The following is a 20,897-nucleotide window of genomic DNA, read 5'->3' on the forward strand; positions in this document are numbered from 1 at the left end:
CACAAATACAACGTTGAAACAACATGCTTTTTGACGACGTTTAATCAATGTCAGGTTCTGACGTTGATTTGACCATTGAAATGTGGTCATTTTTCGAACTAATACTCTATAACACAAATACAACGTTGAAACAACATGCTTTTTGACAACGTTTAATCAATGTTGGGTTTTTAAGTTGATTTGACATTGAAATTTGGTCATTTCCCGAACCAAAAACGCGGATCCAACGTTAGATGTCAACGTTGTCTCAATGTACAAGTACAACTATTTTGCAACCTTGTTTCAAAGTCAGTTTTAAAAAAAACATGTAAGTATAATCAACGTTGTATCAATGCCTTGTGCCTGCTGAGAAGCCAAAGTGTTGAAAATATATAGTTATAATTATTGAATATGAATAAAATCAAGACTAAGATTTCAAATTCAGAGTAAATATTTGAGTGGGCCCCGTGGCCCCCAGTCAAAAAGGTTACGAACCGCTGTGCTAACACTTAACCTTTTATTTACATTTATTTATACACTATGATGTTCTAAACGCCGTTTTAAACCTTCTAGTCAAAGTTGTTCTTGCACAAAAACGATCATAGATTGTTTATTCGTGTCGATGCTTTGAAATGCTGATTCAGCCTCAAGAGTCTGAAGGCTCCAAATCCTCCGCATGAATGGAAGTGAGTGAATGAATGAATGAATGTGTATTGGCTGACCTCGGGTCAGTGACACGCATGGCACACATATTGGTGGGAATTGAATTAGCAACTTTGTTATTCACACGGCGGAGAGTTGGGTTAATTCCCGAGATCAGCGATTCTCAAAGTGTGGTATGCCAAATAATGACTTCTTTAAATACTGTAATTGTAACAGTTGTATTGTCCTCTATTCAAACACAGTGTGACTGTTCAAAATGAGTGTAATGTTATATTATACTTGCTAAATAAAACCTCGAACTTGTTTTTAATACACAGTGTTTCCCACAGGGCAGGCATCTATTTGTGGTGGTGTGGGCGGGGGGTGGCGGCGGCAGCGGCGATGACCAAGAAGAACGCGGAGTTGGAATATAATTACAACACTTTATGTACATATTTATATACAGATTTGAACAATTAGTTATTCACTGAAATATATTTATTAATTGTGGTTCTTACAAAAAATATATCTTATAAAATATAAAAGCTAAAATGTCTCTTAAAGCTCTGCCCCTTTAATTAGTGAATACTAAATAATTTAACTTTAGCCTACTACTACAACCATATTATTTACCAGCAACATAAAGTGAAACAGAGGCAGAGGTGTATGTTTTGTCGTGGTCCTCTCTATAAGGCACATAAGAATATAAATTAGGACCCTTTTCATGAGAAAAGTGCATTTCTGATCTGGCCCTGCTTTATTTTTCAGTGTTTGCTGAGTCTCACCTGTTGCCTCCGCCCTAATGTTTCTACTTGCCCGACTTCTCAAATCTACTTGCCCCAATATTTTTACTTGTCCTGCCTAGGTTTATATCTTACTAAAATCCTTCCCGTTGACTATTTACAACACTACACAGTATTTATTATTATTATTATCTATAATTACATTTAAATGGCATTGCATACATGTATAATTAAATGCTATTTCACATTATTTGACCAGTAGCAGTTACACCCATCTGAACAGGTCAGCCACCTGTTTAAAGCCCGATCACAGTTGAAATCTTGAAATGAAGGGCCTTTAATGGCCAAAACATTAACCTGGACAACATTTAACAGCTGGTTGGCTCAGATTTTATTCTTTTCATTGCATTCACATGCTGCAGTGGACAGTGGACATTTTAGCTTGAGTATTAATGCAGTATCTGAAGCACAGTCTCCACGTGTGTTTATTGACAACAGGGTTAGAACCTGGACACGTTAGCTCGTCGGTATGAAAACACGTGATTGTTATTACGTGCGTCTGCCCCGGACAGACAGCGGCGGTGTTAATGAAGCAGCGTCAGGCTGATCACCAACAGTGAAACGCTCGGGGAAATCGTGGATTAACGTTAAATATATGACGAGCCGCGAGCGATGCAGCTATAACTTATCTACCTATAACCTATATTACCCTCGTATTTTGATCCGGTCGGTCCGTTCTTTTACTTCTTCTTCTTCTGGCCCACCAGGTGAATGAAGTGCTATTGGCGGAGTTACAATGCATAGTAGGCTACCGCCACCTACTGCACCGGAGTTGTAACTGCAAGGTGCATTCACAGACAGTCCCATTGCTTTTATGAGCGGTCGAGCGAGTCAAAAGCCAAAAAATCCATTTGTGGCGGACGTAATTCTTTCGTGGCGGGCCGCCACAAATAAATGAATGTGTGGGAAACACTGAATACAGACTTGGGCCTACTACGCTACTGTATTTTAATGTTGGCCATTATGGTCGAACTTGGAGACCCAAGTGACAACCATTGCTCTGTATTTCATATAAAATGCAGATTGCAAGAGGAACTTTGTCCAATGGTCAATTAACAAATGCATTTAAAAGAAGTATAAATGACTTTGGCTCTGGTCATGTTATTAGTTAATGATGAAGTTGCAATATGGTACGTCACATATTTGTCATTGCAACATGCCCGAAAAGGAGTAGGAAGAAGCAGATCTCATTTAATCCTACCCCTTTTTCAATTTTTTAGCAATTTTAACACCTTTGTTTGTTCACTTCCTGCACTCAAACCGAAACATAAATAAATTACTAGATAAATATTAAATGAGTAAGTAGATAAATACTATAAATATTCATTGTGAGACTCAATAATGGTTTCTTTCTTTCTTTTTTTTAGTTTATTTGGAACATGAACACACTTACAGCATAATACATCACACAGTTTCAAATCATTTCACTTGACATCATGTCCGAAAAGGAGTAGGAAGAAGCAAAGCTTATTTAATCCTACCCCTTTCCCACTTCAGAGCGTTTACAAATATATAGAATAATTTACTGACCTTTTTATATAATAAAATAACATCTGTGAATTGGTATACACAACAGTTTTGTAATATGTAATTAATTAATTCAGTCATTATTAACATACTGAGATGAAGAATATCTTATTTTATCCATTCCATTGATGACTAATCATCAAAGAGTGTTTATTTATTTAAGAATAAACTAAATAACTGCTTGAAATCAACACATTTTACAACAATTGTTATCCTTTTGATTGACAAGTGGTTACTTTTTGTATGGCAGTGACACAATCTCGACCTGTCCGCTTGGAAAATCACTGTTTTTTGTTGTTTTTTTTCAAAAGAAAAGACCGGAAGTCTTGTCTGGTTTACGGCTAATTAGTGTTTGGGTTTTAGGTCACAGCAGAAAAAGAGTTGACAAAATATCAAACAAAAAGGACGAGTGAGTCCATGCAGTTAGTTAGTTTTACTTGATTCGGATTTGTGTTGAAATGATCAGGACTTTTATTCTGAAAACGAGCAATATTCAACTTGCATTTTTTTAAATCAAGCATCCTCTGATTTTTGCAGATTTTTACAAGTGGGGAAATAGCAAAATATCGTATTTGAATATATTATTTTCTCCATTTCAACTTTATTAAACTAGAACAGACAACATATTATTACCATATTCATGCTGATGTTAAGATTGTGATCCAAAAATAAGTAAATAGGGACATTTCTAGAAGTAAAACTATTTGCATTGTACTGATGGGAACTTCTGCTCTGTTGAAGGAGCTGGTTTTTTTTATTTGTTTGTTTGTTTGTTTGTTTTTTTGGCTCTGCTCGCCCCAGATAACTACTACTAATGATAATGATAAATAGTTCCTTAAATAGATTAAATTGATTACCACATGCAAATAAATAATTAGTAATGTACCACGTTATATGCAGTGTTGGGTGAGTTACTGAAAACCAGTAACTAGTTACAGTTACTAGCTACTTTATTTCAAAAGTAACTCAGTTACTAACTCAGTTACTTACACCAAAAAGTAATGCGTTACTGTGAAAAGTAACTATTTAGTTACTTCTTTTTTTCTTCTTTTTTTTTTAAAGCTCCCATTAATGCCCTTTTTGCCTTCATTTCAGTACTGTTATTGCACTGGAGAATAATACAATCTGTTGATCAACTTGACATGCATTTTTATTTTCCTTTTAACATAATTAATGGAAAAACAGTGCAACATAAAAAGGCATTCCTCCTTTCTTTAAACTTGGACCAATGACCATTTCCGGTGAGGGTTGGACTCCGCCAAGGCTGCCCTTTGTCACCGATTCTGTTCATAACTTTTATGGACAGAATTTTTAGGCGCAGTCAAGGCGTTGAGGGGATCCGGTTTGGTGGCTGCAGGATTAGGTCTCTGCTTTTTGCAGATGATTTGGTCCTGATGGCTTCATCTGGCCAGGATCTTCAGCTCTCACTGGATCGGTTCGCAGCTGAGTGTGAAGCGACTGGGATGAGAATCAGCACCTCCAAGTCCGAGTCCATGGTTCTCGCCCGGAAAAGGGTGGAGTGCCATCTCCGGGTTGGGGAGGAGATCTTGCCCCAAGTGGAGGAGTTCAAGTACCTCGGAGTCTTGTTCACGAGTGAGGGAAGAGTGGATCGTGAGATCGACAGGCGGATCGGTGCGGCGTCTTCAGTAATGCGGACGCTGTATCGATCCGTTGTGGTGAAGAAGGAGCTGAGCCGGAAGGCAAAGCTCTCAATTTACCGGTCGATCTACGTTCCCATCCTCACCTATGGTCATGAGCTTTGGGTTATGACCGAAAGGACAAGATCACGGGTACAAGCGGCCGAAATGAGTTTCCTCCGCCGGGTGGCGGGGCTCTCCCTTAGAGATAGGGTGAGAAGCTCTGTCATCCGGGGGGAGCTCAAAGTAAAGCCGCTGCTCCTCCACATTGAGAGGAGCCAGATGAGGTGGTTCGGGCATCTGGTCAGGATGCCACCCGAGCGCCTCCCTAAGGAGGTGTTTAGGGCATGTCCGACCGGTAGGAGGCCACGAGGAAGACCCAGGACACGTTGGGAAGACTATGTCTCCCGGCTGGCCTGGGAACGCCTCGGGATCCCCCGGGAGGAGCTGGACGAAGTGGCTGGGGAGAGGGAAGTCTGGGCTTCCCTGCTTAGGCTGCTGCCCCCGCGACCCGACCTCGGATAAGCGGAAGAAGATGGATGGATGGATGGCAATGACCATTAATAAAAAACAAGTTTAAGTGCAACATAAGAAGAAACATCATCTTCCTTGAAACATAGATAGTGAAATAAAGCCTGACATCTGGAGTGATGCTGCTGTCTTCCACACTTGGAGCCATGGATTGTAGAATACTTGTTTTCAGTGGCCGGATCATTGACACAGATGGTGAAGTTTCAGTGCTCAGTAGAGATGGAACACTTTTGAGGGGTTTAAGCACCTAGAGGACCTCATCTGCCACTCTCACATCATCATCAGACAGGGTGACATTTGTCTTCAGGGTGTTGTGGGTCAATGCAGAGTATATAGCTGCCTGCTGCTCCAACATATCATAAGTGGAGTTCCACCTCGTTGGGACATCATGTATGAGCAGGCAGCTTTAGCATTTCTTGCTTTGTCTTAAGCACATGAGCAGCTGTTGTGCTTGGGTGGAAGTAGGAAACCTTCCTGATCCTCCCAAAGAGGCGCTCCATCCTATTGACTGAGATTCCCTTCTGTGATGCCAAATTCACTACATGTGCAAAGCACCTATCTGTGATCCCAGTCCTGCCTCATTCTCTGTAATTATTTGCTTTTTGGCATTATCACGTGTGACTGGGATATCTTTATCTTCCATTCCTCCACTGCTTGTGTCAGTACCTGCGCAAGGTGACTCTCGTAGAGGGGGCGTGTCTTCTCATCTCCCAGTCTGCTGTGATGAAGTGAGCGCTTATAGTTCCGCTGGACGTCCACCCGTCTGTCATGAGCGCAACAGCTGATGCTCGGGATAGTTCATCCACAACTTTTTTCTTCTCCTGCTCATAAATGATAAATAAATGATAAATGGGTTGTACTTGTATAGCGCTTTTCTACCTTCAAGGTACTCAAAGCGCTTTGACACTACTTCCACATTTACCCATTCACACACACATTCACACACTGATGGAGGGAGCTGCCATGCAAGGCGCTAACCAGCACCCATCAGGAGCAAGGGTGAAGTGTCTTGCTCAGGACACAACGAGGTTGGTACTAGGTGGGGATTGAACCAGGGACCCTCGGGTCGCGCACGGCCATTCTTCCACTGCGCCACGCCGTCCCAAAGATCTGGCACAATCTTATTGCTGAAGTGGGTGCGCGACGGGATGTCGTAACGTGGTTCAAGCACGTTCAGCATGTGTTTAAAACCCTCGTTTTGCACAACCGAGTCTGCACTTATAAACACACCGATTAAATGGCGCGGGCGTTCAAGCTCCTCCGTTACTCCGCTCGCCATGACCACGCTGTGTGTGGACTGAACGTGCCAACCACTTTTTTTGTTTGTTTCATGTATCAAACCGCGGATCAGTTGTGTGCCTCACCACACCCACACACACACACACATAGGCCGCGCCTCTTTTCTTCTCTCCGGCTTGTGACAGAGGAAGATTCAGAAGAAAGACACCGCAGCGCTTCTGTTTCTAGCCGATACTACATCAAAAGTAACGTAAAATAACGCAGTAACGCATCATGTAGTAACGGTAACTAAATTACTGAATAAAAAAAAATAACGCGTTAGATTACTAGTTACCGCCGAAACTAACGGCGTTACTAGTAAATGTAATTGCTGGAATAAACCAACCTTTGCACGATATTAAAATGTTTTGACTTTCACTTGTAGTGTGTATGCTTGAACTAGAATAAGGACCCCGAAAAGTTAAATTTACATAGAGAAATAAAAATAAATACAGTTAAAAAAATAATAATTGTTTTACTCAGTGGCCTAGTGGTTAGAGTGTCCGCCCTGAGATGGGTAGGTTGTGAGTTCAAACCCCGGTCGAGTCATACCAAAGACTATAAAAATGGGACCCATTACCTCCCTGCTTGACACTCAGCATCAAGGGTTGGAATTGGGGGTTAAATCACCAAAAATGATTCCCGGGCGCGGCACCGCTGCTGCCCACTGCTCCCCTCACCTCCCAGGGGGTGATCAAGGGAATGGGTCAAATGCAGAGGAAAAATTTCACCACACCTAGTGTGTGTGTGACAATCATTGGTACTTTAACTTTAACTTAACTTAAAACATATTTTCATATGTTAAATAAACAAGCACTAGTGTCAGTTATACGATAAGATGTAGCTCAGAATAATTTAATCTACGCGAAAAAATACTCTATTGGTGGGACTCATTCTGAAATATATAGGCTATAATTGTATTTTTGTTGTGTTTTCATTGTAAACATTCCATAAGCCGGTGCCATATGTCCCTGCTTTGGCGTTTTAACTACACATATGTATATATATATATATATATATATATATATATATATATATATATATATATATATATATATATATATATATATATATATATCAGTGACGTGCAGTCACTAGAGGCAAGTGAGGCGGGGCCTCACGTGCCATCATGGAAAGAAAAAAAATGTAAAAAGAAAAAAATATATATTAAATTGTTAAATGTATCCAGTGATTATACTATAAAGTTATTTTCAATTTAACTTCACCAGTTTTAGATTATTTTTATTCAAAATCGCTGAATTTTCACATTTGCTGTTCAAATACTGAGAAGAGACGGTGCGGTGAACAGCAGCCAGTCGAGGCACGTCACTTAGTGCCTCAACATGGACGGACTCGGCTAACTGCTGGTCTGCTGTGCAGTGAGACTGTATTGCTATATGAACTATATTATACATTTCCATAGTTTAGTTAGCTGAGGTATATAATGTACAGTGTAATTTGTCAACAACTGTATGTGTGTAAAGTATTTCTTGTGCTGAGCGATCATAAAACGGCTGCAAAAGACGCACTGGCTGAGGCTCTAGTAGCCCCGCCTCCTGCACCCCCGCTGTGGAATGCACGGCAACCCCTGATGGGAGTGTTATATCAACTAAAACCCACACTTAAACTTTCCACGTGCAAGATTGAATCTATTTAAAAAAGTTATTTCATAAGAAGCCAAAAAGTGCAAAAACAATAATGTTCGTGTTGGAGGAGTTGCGAATGACTGCTGGGCCACAACATTAGGTACACCTGCAGACTGCAGGCGTATCTAATTCACAACTCCTCCAACACGAACATTATTGTTTTTGCACTTTTTGGCTTCTTATTAAATAACTTTTGTAACCTATTTTTATGGGCTTTCCTCTTTGTGATGTAATGGCCATAGGGGTCCATCGAGGCGTATATATATAATGAATATTGCCAGTCACAGTTAACTTGTGCTCAGCTGGGAAAATAAATATATATATACTTATTATGTCATCCATTTACCTATTATAAACTGTTACAGGCGTATCAAATAATCATGTTAATGTTAAAAATGTAGCTTGATAATATGTGGGGATATAAAAGGCATCCGGTGCTATCAGTCCGGGCGGAAGCGGAAATTGACGTCATAAACCACCTAGGAGCACCTGTCAGACCCAGCGTTTTTGCTACGGAGCCACTTCATGGAAGAATCCTCATTTTTTACCTTTTTTGTGGACTTTCCATTGGCCTGTGGAGAACTGGCACAACGGACTCTTTTTCCAGGAGGAGTTTGAGTTGGATGCGCAGACGCGGTGCCGTGAGTACGCAGCTGCGGCTTCCAAACATTTGATCGTGCATGCCTCTATGTGCATGTCACGTACGTAACTTTGGGGACTTTGGGGAAATATATGTGCTGTATGAACTTTGGGGAGGTGAACGGTACTTTGGGCTGTGGGATTGAGTGTGTTGTGCAGGTGTTTGAGTTGTATTGGCGGGTTATATGGACGGGAGGGGGGAGGTGTTTGTAATGCGGGATTAATTTGTGGCATATTAAATACGAGCCTGATCATCTTGTGGCTAATAGTTATACACGTCTTGTGTTTATTTACTATATTAATCATTCCCAATATCAGGTCCCACCCGTGACTCCTTAATTGCGTAGTGGCAGAGACACCCGGAGAACTTGGGTGCGTTTGTTACAGTGATGTTAAGTTCCTGTTATGCGCTGTTATACAGTATATGCCTTGAGCTCTTATTTTGAAGGCGCTAAGAGCGGAAGTGATGACACGTTGGAGTGGAGCGGAAGTTTTTGAAAGAACGTAAATAAAGTGGTCCTCGTGTAAACTGGAGCCTCCGTGTTTATTTTGTAGTTTCATACAGTATAGGCGACATTTATAAACCCTCGGTTACACTTTTTTAAATAGATTCAATCTTGCACGTGGAAAGTTTAAGTGAGGGCTTTAGTTGATATAACACTCTCGTCAGGGGGTGCATTAATCCAGCACAACAGCGGCTCATAGACTTATTTTATAAGTAAAGGTAAGACCATAATAAAGTTTTTTTTAATTAAATGTGCTTTTTTGTGTGCTACAGTTTGTATGTGTAAAGTTAAAGTTAAGTTAAAGTAGCAATGATTGTCACACACACACTAGGTGTAATGAAATGTGTCCTCTGCATTTGACCCATCCCCTTGATCACCCCCTGGGAGGTGAGGGGAGCAGTGTGCAGCAGCGGCGCCGCGCCCGGGAATCATTTTTGGTGATTTAATAACCCCCAATTCCAACCCTTGATGCTGAATGCCAAGCAGGGAAGAATGCTGGTATGAGCTTTTAAACATAACCCGTTAACTGCTGCCAATCAAATGGTGAATAAAATACTCTTTAGGGTTCATATGTTTGTAAATCTGACTGTGATGAAGTCAGTGCCTCACCAGCCATCAACCTCACCGCACGTCACTGATATATATATATATATATATATATATATATATATATATATATATATATATATATATATATATATATATATAAATACTATATAATACTATAGTATAGTATATATTTATGTACAGTATATATGTATGTGTGTTTGTGTGTGTGTATATATATATATATATATATACATTATATTATATTATATCTTAAGTTTCATGTTATGTCTTATTAGTTTTTGTTAGAAATTAAATAAATACAATTAAAAAATAATTGTTTTAAAACATATTTTCATATGTAAAAAAAAATTTTTATTATTAGAAAAAAAGTTTATATAAATTCTACTTACTTTGCAATATTCACCTGCAGAATGGGCAATTGCCGACGCAAAATTTGCATGTCAATTAAAAGCGGCTCCCGAACGGGAATCAATTCCCTTAAAAAGAGCCGTTCAAAAGACTCGAGTCGTTCACATTCTCGCTCGGGGTCCTCACGCCGTCAGTGTTGTTCGGCTCGCCATGGCGGAAGGACGCAGAGACCCGCCGCTCCATCCTCTCCTCTCCCTGCCACCGGCTAGCAAACGACCGTGCCTGCGCCCCGCTCCCCGGGGCCCCGGCCCCGGGCCCGGCAGCGGGCTATCCGCGTCCCGGCACCGCTCCCCGGAGTCCCTGCTGGACTGCGCGGCGAAGGCGGTGGCGGAGAAGTGGGCCTTCGAGAGGGTCGAGGAGCGCTTCGAGCGGATCCCGGAGCCCGTGCAGCGCCGCATCGTTTACTGGTCCTTCCCCCGCAACGAGAAGGAGATATGCATGTACTCGTCCTTTCAGTGCCGGGTAGCCGGCGAGGAGAGTCCGGCTGCGGCTACTGCCACGAGCGGGTCGGGGGGTGCCAGCTCCGGAGCCCCGACCGCCGCAAGCGCCGCTGCTACGACGACGACGGCGGCGGCGGTGGGAACGAGCGGAGCGGTGGGAACCGGAGACGCGCTGCCTTTCCGCCGCGGGATCAAGTTACTTGAGACCGGCTGCGTGGAAAACGTGTTACAAGTCGGTAAGTGGAAATATTTGTCACGGAACTTTTGTGCTGAAGTTTGAAGTTTGTTTTCCATGCATTTTGATGGGGAAAAACATGTTTTTTGGGTAAAGTTGTGACAATGTAGCTTGCTAGCTTAGCTGTTATTTAAAAATTAAAGGGCTTCCCTATTGTGGCTTTAAACTGCTTTGTTTTCCCTTTGAATCGCACCGAAACTCCAGACGTTTGCTTGTAATTTAAAACCACCAGAAACGTTTAGGAATATGCGAGTGTAGACTTTTTTTTTTTCTTTTGACGGGGATGACGCGTCGACGACCGGGGCTGACTGGAGCCTCCGAACCGGAGACGAGCAGGGAGAGGCGGGGGGGAGGCGCTGACAGTCGCCGATATGTACCTTTTGAATCGCACCGAAATTCCAGACGTTTGCTTGTAATTTAAACCACGTTTAGGAATATGTGAGTGGACACTTTTTTTTTTTTTTTGACGGGGATGACGCGTCGACGACCGGGGCTGACTGGAGCCGCCGACCCCGGAGACGAGCAGGGAGAGGCGGGGAGGAGGCGCTGACAGTCGCCGATATGTACCTTTTGAATCGCACCGAACTCCAGACGTTTGCTTGTAATTTAAAACCACCAGAAACGTTTAGGAATATGCGATTGTACACTTTTTTTTCTTTTTTTTTTTTTTTTTGACCGGGGCTGAATGGAGCCTCCGACCCCGGAGACGAGCAGGGAGAGGCGGGGAGAAGGCGCTGACAGTCGCCGATACGTACTGGATAGAGTTCTCAACTATGGATTAGCCTAGGAACAAAGGCTGTTATTGGGTCTTTTATAATGATTAATCCAACGTTAATCCCCCCCCCCCCCCCCCCCCCCCCCCCCCCCCTTAAAAAAAATCCCCCACGTAGTTGTGTTTACTCGCTGTGGACAAAGAGACGCGGACGACACCGACGTGGAAAACACCTTCTGGCGGCGAGCAGACCCAAGCCGCCAGGGTACTTCCACCCAACGTTTAAATCCGTGCGTTGGCCCAGACGCATTCCGCACTAAAGGCTCCCGGTTGAGATGATCGATAATCGTTTCACATTTCCAGCTCTGCAGAGAGGATGTTTTCAAACAAAGGGCCATTCTGCAAATCTCCTTCCATTAGCGTCATGGCCCCCCTCGCAACTCCAGTTTCTACATGAGCACATCTGATGGGATTGGAACGCATGAATAGTAAAGAAAAAGAGGAATGTTATGGCCCCCCCCTAGTCTGTTTACATGCACAACATCCAAATTATTGCATTCAATTGGTTAAAACTGCTTTTCTTGACACCCGACTCTTCAAATGTAGAATTAACACACACAAGTGTTGCCCAGAATGCATTGCTGCTGGTGGTTGTGTTCTAAGTATGAGGTGTGTTAGGACAAGAAACCGTCCCAGCATGCATTGCTGATTGATGGCTGGCGTTACAATAAGGCCGCTTCTACACTAAGGCAATGTCTACACTAAGCCGGATAACCCCTTAAACGAATAATGACTTAGCCTAAGCCTTGTTTCGGCCACACTCAACTGTCGTTTAAGGCAGTAAAACGGCTGATTGAACAAAACAGAAGTCATGGTCGTGGATCCACTAGCGGCGGAAGCTAGCTCTCCAATCAGCTTAACAGACCCAATAAAGTGACGTTGAAACAAATACAAACATATTTGCTAATGATAACAACGCTAGCTTGTTTACATTACAATAGCACGCATGAAAACACTCCTGTAGACGTCACACCTGGGACGGTTTAGTAAGTAAGAATAGTTTTAGTTGTATTGTATTGTTATATTGTCCCTCATAATGTAGACAAAATAATAGGTGGATAAATTGAATGATTGATTGATTGAAACTTTTATTAGTAGATTGCACAGTACAGTACATATTCCGTACAATTGACCACTAAATGGTAACACCCCAATAAGTTTTTCAACTTGTTTAAGTCGGGGTCCACGTAAATCAATTCTTGGTACAAATATATACTATCATCATAATACAGTCATCACACAAGTTAATCATCAGAGTATATACATTGAATTATTTACATTATTTACAATCCGGGGGGTGGGATTAGTTTGGTTGATATCAACAATTCAGTCATAAACAATTGCATCATCAGAGAAATGGACATTGAAACAGTGTAGGTCTGACTTGGTAGGATATGTACTGCGAGCAGAGAACATAGTGAGTTCAGAAAGCATAAGAACAAGTATATACATTTGATTATTTACATTTGGTTATCTACAATCCCGGGAGGTGGGATGTGGAGTGGGGAAGGGTGTTAGTCAAGGGTTGAAGTTGACTGGGGGTGTTCTTTTAGTGCACAATATGTTACTGCATACGTCAGCAGACTAATTAGGAGTCTTTGTTTGTTTACTTACTACTAAAAGACAAGATGTCTAGTATGTTCACTATTTTATTTAAGGACTAAATTGCAATAATAAACATACGTTTAATGTACCCCTAAGACTTTTTGTTCAAATAAAGACAATAATGAAATTTTCCGTGGTCCGCTTTATTTAGAAAAGTACCGAAATACATTTTGGTACCGGTACGAAAATATTGGTATCGGGACAACCCTACTAGCATCTAGTCTAGACCTTACCGATCTAAGGCCCCTTCTCCAGGTTATTCAGGGTAAATCCCACCTAACCTTATCCTTGTCCACACACACAATGGTCGTTTAAGACCCCCTACCGCTCTCCGTCAGCCGGCGCAACGTGACCTAGTACGCATGCGCGGAAAATGCACACGTCATAGTCACCTCCAGTGTTGCTTTGTGTGCAAGTTCTTAAATTTAACTTATCTGAACAATATCCAGTGTTGTGGTATTTCTATGGACTGGAATACAGTGTGCTGTGGGCCCTATGGTAGTGAATCACACCTGAGACATCATACATTAATCACATCTTTAATGGACATGTGAAAGTAAACAATGTGATAAATAACATTTGACTTCAATCAATCTAGGGATCTAGATATCTGGTCAGGACATTCCTCACTCTTGCCTTCACCTTCATTGTCCATTCCTTTTTGGTGACTTTATATACTCTAGATTTAGACGTTGAGTCTGTGACATACATGGCGAACAATAACTGTTATGCCAGTCCAAATGCATTTGCTTGCATTCAATTGGTTGAAAAGGGCTTTTCTTGACACCTTCACCTGACTCTTCAGCTTATAAGTGGGAGCGGCTTATTTACGCACTTTTTTTCTTCTGCTAATGCCCATGTTTTGTGTTCAGTAGTTTGCATTAAACCCAAGCAGAGGACTGAAATGTTGTGTTATTGTTTGTGCTAGGCGTCATCTATTGGATGAGTTCGCTCACTGCAGGTTTTGTTGGCTAAAAAAGTACTTCCTGTTTTGACATAAGCGCTCATAGCGTTTTTGCTCGAAATGATTTGTCAGTTAGTTTGTAAGTTTTACAATATAACTAAAATAATTCATACTTACTAGACCGTCCCATGTGTGGTGTCTGTAGGAGTGTTTTCATGCATATGTTATGTATTGTTAGCATTAGCTAGTATGCTAACACATTTACAATAGTCTGTGTTAGTATTATTAACTTACAACGGCATTCTTTTTGTATGGTGTCAGTTTCACAAATTCCTTAGTAAATTCACCAAAACGTCACCGTGGAGTTATTGAGTCTGTTTAGCTGGTTGGAGAGCTAGCTTGCGCAGCTAGCGGGTCCATGACGGTGACTTCTGTTTTGTTCGATCAGCCGTTTTACTGCCGTGTTGCAGACACCGTTTGGAAACAGCTAAGGCATGTAAGTAAACATTTAGAAGAAAAAAAAATAGTGTAAAAAAACGTATATGTCGGTGGCTAATATATGGAAACATATTTTTTTCTTCTAAAATTTTGTGGGTGTGGCTTATATTCCGGTGCGCTCTATAGTCCGGAAAATACGGTATTATTTGATGTATTAATTGTAATGAAACTTTTTCAACACAGGTTACAGGTTTGAAAGGCTCCTTGTTTGTTGTTTATTGAGTATGTCATAGTCAGCTCCACATCATACATGTAGTACATAATATACATGTAGTACATAATATACATGTAGTACATAATATACATACACATCTCCATTGAACAGTCTTGTGCTCAATAGCAATATTATTATTTCACAAAAAAAGAAAATTGAATTAATAAAATAAAATACAATTAAATCAGGCCTGGGCAATTATTTTGACTCGGAGGCCACATTTAGAGAAAAAATGTGTCTGGGGGCCGGTTTATATATTTTTAGGAACACTAATACAAAACCTCACAATAATGTCTGATTGAATGCTAAAACTGTTATGACAGACCGCCTTAAAAAACGCAATGGAAATTAGAATTTTTGTGTGTACGATAAAACACTGAATATTGACAAAATATGAACGTCCCACCCCCTTTCGATCGACATATTTTACAATCAAGTGAAACGCAACAAAAATGCAACAAACAGTGAAATATGAACGCGAGGGGTACAAAATAAACCCACCAACAATCTGATATATGTGATATATCACTAAGCTTTAGAACTTTGTTGTGAAAATCTCCTTCCGTGTCTGTGGAAACGCTTCCCGCCCACACTGCTTGGTGCCTCGTCTGAGCTGCTGTGACGTAGATTACCATAGCAACTAATTAGATGACCATAGTAACTAATTAGATTACCATAGTACCTGGTATATCATCCCAAAGCGCAAATTCCAAGCATGGAAATACTTAGTATAGTTGAAGACTTACGGTCATTAGAAAACATGAGTGCACATCATAATGGCAGCTACAGTTTCCATCTTAAAGATCTAAAAAAATTATTTGGGAATGTCCGTCGGGGCAGATTGAAAAGCTCAACGGGCCGCATGTGGCCCCCGGGCCTTCATTTGCCCAGGTCTGAATTAAATTAAACATATCTCAAAAGGGTAATGGGAAGAAGTATACACTTTTGCCTGGAGATTACCTTTAAACGTATTTTGGAAAATTAATTCTCATAACAAAATAATTTTAAAAAAAAAGGATACATACATTTTTTTATGGATTTTAGAAAATTATGAATCGATTTAAAATTTGGTATGAATAAGAATCGCGCTTTTGGAAGTGAATCGATTTTTTGTGTGCACCCCTTACTGTAAACCCGACTGATTGTATCGAGGGGGAAGCTACACACTTTAGCTTCACACAACATTTTTTAAATAGCAGTTGTTTTCGCTCCATTACTGTGTGAATTGTGAGATTCACTTGAAGCCTTGTAGCTTCTGGCTCGGTCCGTTCTGCGAGCATGTGCTCCTACAGCGGCATCTTCATTCAACTGGTAATGCCAGGATCATTCTAGCTGCTCGATGATTGCCTGTAATAGGGCACCAGATGCAAAGATTGTTGGCAAGGAGGGACGCTTCCGGCTACCATAAACACGACCGTGCACATTTAGCATGTTGCTACCAACCATGCGGCGCATAACTGATATCTATATATCTTTGTATTTGTTTAAAAAAAAGTGACTTCCCTTTGGGTATAGACTACGGTTGACAATTTAACGAACAAAAACACCCTGTACTGAAAAGCAAACACCTCCGGTCTCACCTGCCTCTCCACAGATTGTCATCGCCCCCAAGGTCAGTCACAGCGGGCAGACGCACGGTTTTGTCTCTCTGTCAACAAAACACGAGACCGGTTAAATAGTTGTGTGACAGCGAGATAAGATTTTGGCTTGCTCCTCAGTTTGTGGCTCAGGGAACCAGTTTCTGTCGCATTTCTGCTGGCGAAATAGCAGCAAGTGGAATCAACGGTCTTTTTACACTGCTAATTTATTTTAGCCCATATGCTAACAGCCTTTTCACACACATACATGACTCCTTAGGTAGTTCATTGCTTTGTAGAAGTCGGAACGCATCGAGGATGGTTTGTCGTAATCCCAATATGCAGAGCACAGCGGGAGACCGCGTGCAGGTATAAAGGTATGCAACGCTTAAACAAAAAATGAACAAAAGGCAAGTCCCGCTAAGAAAAGGCACTAAAGCATAAGGATGGCTATGTAAAACAAAAGTAAAACTGAACTGGCTACAAAGTCAACAAAAACAGAATGCTGGACGACAGCAAAAACTTACAGCATGTGGAGAAAATACAGGGTCCACAAAGCACATCCGTACATGACATGACAATCAACAATGTCCCCACGAAGACGGATCGCGTACGCACAACTTAAATAGTCTTGGTTGTGAAAACAAAGCAGGTGCAGGGGAATAGCACTCAAAGGAAGGCGTGAAGCTGCTACAGGAGAACACCAACAAAACAGGAAGGGTCACCAAAATAACAGCGCAAGACAGGAACTAAAGCACTACACACAGGAAACAACAACAAACTCAAAATAAGGCACGACAACCTGGTGGAGTTTAATTTTTTTAACCTTTTCTGCTGGTGGTGTGCCTCCGTATTTTTTTATTGAAAAAAATGTGCCTTAGCTCAAAAAAGGTTGAAAAACACCGTGTTAAGGAATACAAAGCGGCGGAGTTAATTTAACCCGACCACTTCCCCACGCCTGAACAATTTGATTATTCATTCACTTCCTGGTGTGTTTGAATGTTTCCATTAACAAAAATGTGCTCACTTCCTGTGTTTTGAATATTAGCATTTTATACATGCTTAATATGACTGGGTTTCCCCTGCATGGAATTGACGCCGTGGCAAAATAAAAGCCACCCACCTCCAAAAAATACAAGTTTTTCGACCAAAACGGCTAGCTTATGTTATCAATCAATCAATGTTTACTTATATAGCCTTAAATCACGAGTGTCTCAAAGGGCTGCACAAGCCACAACGACATCCTCGGCTCAGATCCCACATATTTATGTTAGCATTTGTGGTTAACAAAACATCAATATTTGTTTTGCTCACACGCAGGTAACACGTGCACATAAACAATTTGCAGCCATGTTGTTACGATTCAGTGACAGACTATGTTAGCTAGCGACACTCCGCTTGTGCCGCAGTTTATATCATTAAGTACGACAGCTTGAAAACAGTCCCTTTAACAAATCCTAAAGTAGTGTGTGATCTATTCTTTATCTATTAATGGGAATTTGGTGGTTTGAAATATACGCCACGCACACATACCCCACCCCCCATCCAACACCCTTGATGCGAATCGCTTAGGGTTGTTGGACGGCTGGGCAGTGCCTGAAGAGCTGCAGCCCGCCACCGTAGCCCCCACTACCCCCCCTCTGTTGCAAGTCTCGAGATGTATGTTGTAATATGTATAAGTGCTTTGCTATGGAGGGTTTTTCCCCCACTCCACTCTAGATTGCATTTTTTTACCCATCCTCCCCCAGCGTTGACCTTTTTCCCGTCTTCTTTACGGGGCGCCCTGTGGCGACCCATCAGCGTTCCTGTTCTGTAACCCTGTACACTGTTTGTTTGTCTCATCTTGAACGGGTTTGTGCTGAAAACAAAGTTCCGTTGTACTTGTGCAACGACAATAAAGACCTACCTACCAGGATGTTTCTGCGCAGGATAAGTTTGACACCAGATAAGGACTACGTCTTAAGAAGATATTGAAAAAAATAAATACAAATAATGAAATCCCTGTTATAATATGGGAATGAGAAACACAATTGTTTAGTATGAGTCAGTATTTGGCTATTATATAACCCATTCCTCCAACGTGGCTATAAACTAGCAATGTATCCTAGCCCGTTTAATAATTTGCATCATGTTTCACTTTCAACACAAGCTGAAAATGGCCTGATTTTTCTTGGAAAGGGCCGTCTTCAATGCAACAATCTGAACAATATTTGAACGTGCGGCTGGTTCAGGACTTTCAACTGTGTACACTCCACACACGCACACGCACACACACACACACACACACACATTGCAAGCAAAGTCCATTGTCTGCCAGCCTCAGTCAACACTAATACTCCCAGATAGGAGGGAAGTGAGGTCATCAAGAACTCATCAACCCGTGTGTTCATAATCTACTCTTAGCTCCCAGTCATAATTAGAACAATCAAAGCTAACTCCCCCCCGACACGCCACATGTATGACCAGAAGCGTCCATTCCAGACTATATGATAAAGTCCTCTCAGAGAGTGGGAGGAAGGGATACGAGGGGAGGTTAAGGGGGGTTCCTTAGCCTTGAGTCACGCAGTAGGATTATTGGGTCATGCTTTGTTACCCAGCTGTAGAAAAACCCCTTGTTCACAGAGAAGTGGGCTCGCAATGATCCGTGCGTCAATGTGTGTCCCTTCCATGGTTCTGTCTCTAGAATGGTACGTAAAGGTGTGTTAGGTCCCTGGTGCCTTTGGAAGAAACAGTGACTCTGACCAAGTAAAATAGACTTCAACTGAATTCAACATTTAGTCAGTAATAGGTTCTTTCAAGTGCTTCTAAAAGGATCAAATAGCTCTTCTTTCACATTGCCAGGTGGCAAATGTCTGTTACGGAGCCAAGTTCTACCGAGCATAGTTTGTTTTTGTTAAATTACCCTCCCGCCTAAGCTTAAACAAAAGTAGGAGTGCCAATTTTGGTGGCACACAAAAGCGTTTGGTGTAAACATTGCTTTAGGCCCCTTCTACACTAAGGTTATCCAGGGTAAATCCCACCTAACCTTTTCCTTGTCCACACACAAATTGGTCGTTTAAGACCCCCTCAATCCCTCTGTCAGCCGGCACAACGCGACCTAATACGCATGCGCGGAAAATGCGCACGTCATAATCACCTCCAGTGTTGCTTTGTGTGCAAGTTCTTAAATGTAACTTATCTGAACATTATCCAGTGTTGTGGTATTTCAATGAACTGGAATCCAGTGTAACTATTGTAGTGGATCACACCTGAGACATCATAAATTAATAAAATCTTTAATGGACACGTGAAAGTAAACAATGTGATAAAGAACATTTTACAACAATCAGTCTAGGGATCTGGATATCTGGTCAGGACACTCCTCACTCTTTTGCCTTCACCTTCATTGTCCATTCCTTTTTGGTGACTTTATATACTCTGGACCTAGACGTTGAGTCCGCGACATACGTGGCAGACAATAACTGATACAGTCTGCTTTGCCAGTGCAAATGCATTCGATGTTTTCCGTAGTCTTCCCTCGACGGCCAGGTAATACAAAGCACACGCTACCTTTTTTATCACATCCACGGGAGCTCGCATTCTCGTTGTCTCTCCTTCGACAAATGGACAAAGTTTTTCCGTAAGTAGAATCACAGCTGACCCGGACATTGGAAAGTTCTCTTGCCGTCTGAGAAGTGTTGTATCCCAAATAGCTGCAATGGCTTTCTCTTGATTGATTGATTGATTGATTGAAACTTGTATTAGTAGATTGCACAGTACAGTACATATTCCGTACAATTGACCACTAGATGGTAACACCCGAATAAGTTTTTCAACTTGTTTAAGTCGTCGGGGTCCACGTAAATCAATTCATGGTAAGGTATTCATACAATTCATTCTTAAGGTATTCATGTGTGATTTCCACAAGCGTCTGTACATGTAGAAGGAGAAACACTGGCATGTCTGGATGACTCACCTCCATATTTCCAGTGGTTAGCTCCGAGTTACGAAACCGCTTTATTATGAAGCTTCACTTCCTGTGTGGGGCGCGGTCTTTCTGGCGTCACTTCCTCTCCGAACTCAGTTTGTAAACGATCAATGAGTCCATACAAAGTAAAGAGCCGGAGATTCAAGAAATACACGGCGCACTTACCCGTGTAAAAAATTATCCTAGGAGGGTTACCTTAAACGATGGTTTAGTGTGGCTGACACGATGCTTAGGATAAATAATTATTTGTTTCAGGGGTTATCCGGCTCAGTGTAGACATAGCCTTAGGCTTAAGACTAACATTGGTCTCCTCTCACACGGAGTCACAAAGTCCTTGTTGGCGCACACAGCCTTTGGACGTTTCCTGTGATGGGTGACCAGGGTTGCACACATCTCACCGACGTTGGTTTTCTTTATTGCTTTAATTTAATTTTACAGATGCTCTCTAAATCCTGAAGGTTTCATGGTTGTCGCTTGGCAACTCAAAGTTCCTCCTCCTGACAGAGATTGACTGTGAGA

The 20,897-nt window shown here is 41.7% G+C and overlaps 1 protein-coding gene across 2 annotated transcripts in view; it reads left to right on the plus strand.

Moving 5' to 3' along the window:
• Nucleotides 1-10,316: 10,316 nt before the first annotated feature.
• Nucleotides 10,317-20,897, plus strand: part of zswim5 (zinc finger, SWIM-type containing 5) — a 136,128-nt gene continuing 125,547 nt past the window's right edge. For both annotated transcript variants that reach the window (XM_072912828.1, XM_061936277.2), the window contains exon 1: nt 10,317-10,842. In XM_072912828.1, coding sequence (XP_072768929.1) covers nt 10,317-10,842 — 526 coding nt within the window. The remainder of the gene's footprint in view (nt 10,843-20,897) is intronic.

Source organism: Nerophis lumbriciformis, linkage group LG03 (assembly GCF_033978685.3).
Source record: "Nerophis lumbriciformis linkage group LG03, RoL_Nlum_v2.1, whole genome shotgun sequence".
Lineage (NCBI taxonomy): Eukaryota > Metazoa > Chordata > Actinopteri > Syngnathiformes > Syngnathidae > Nerophis > Nerophis lumbriciformis.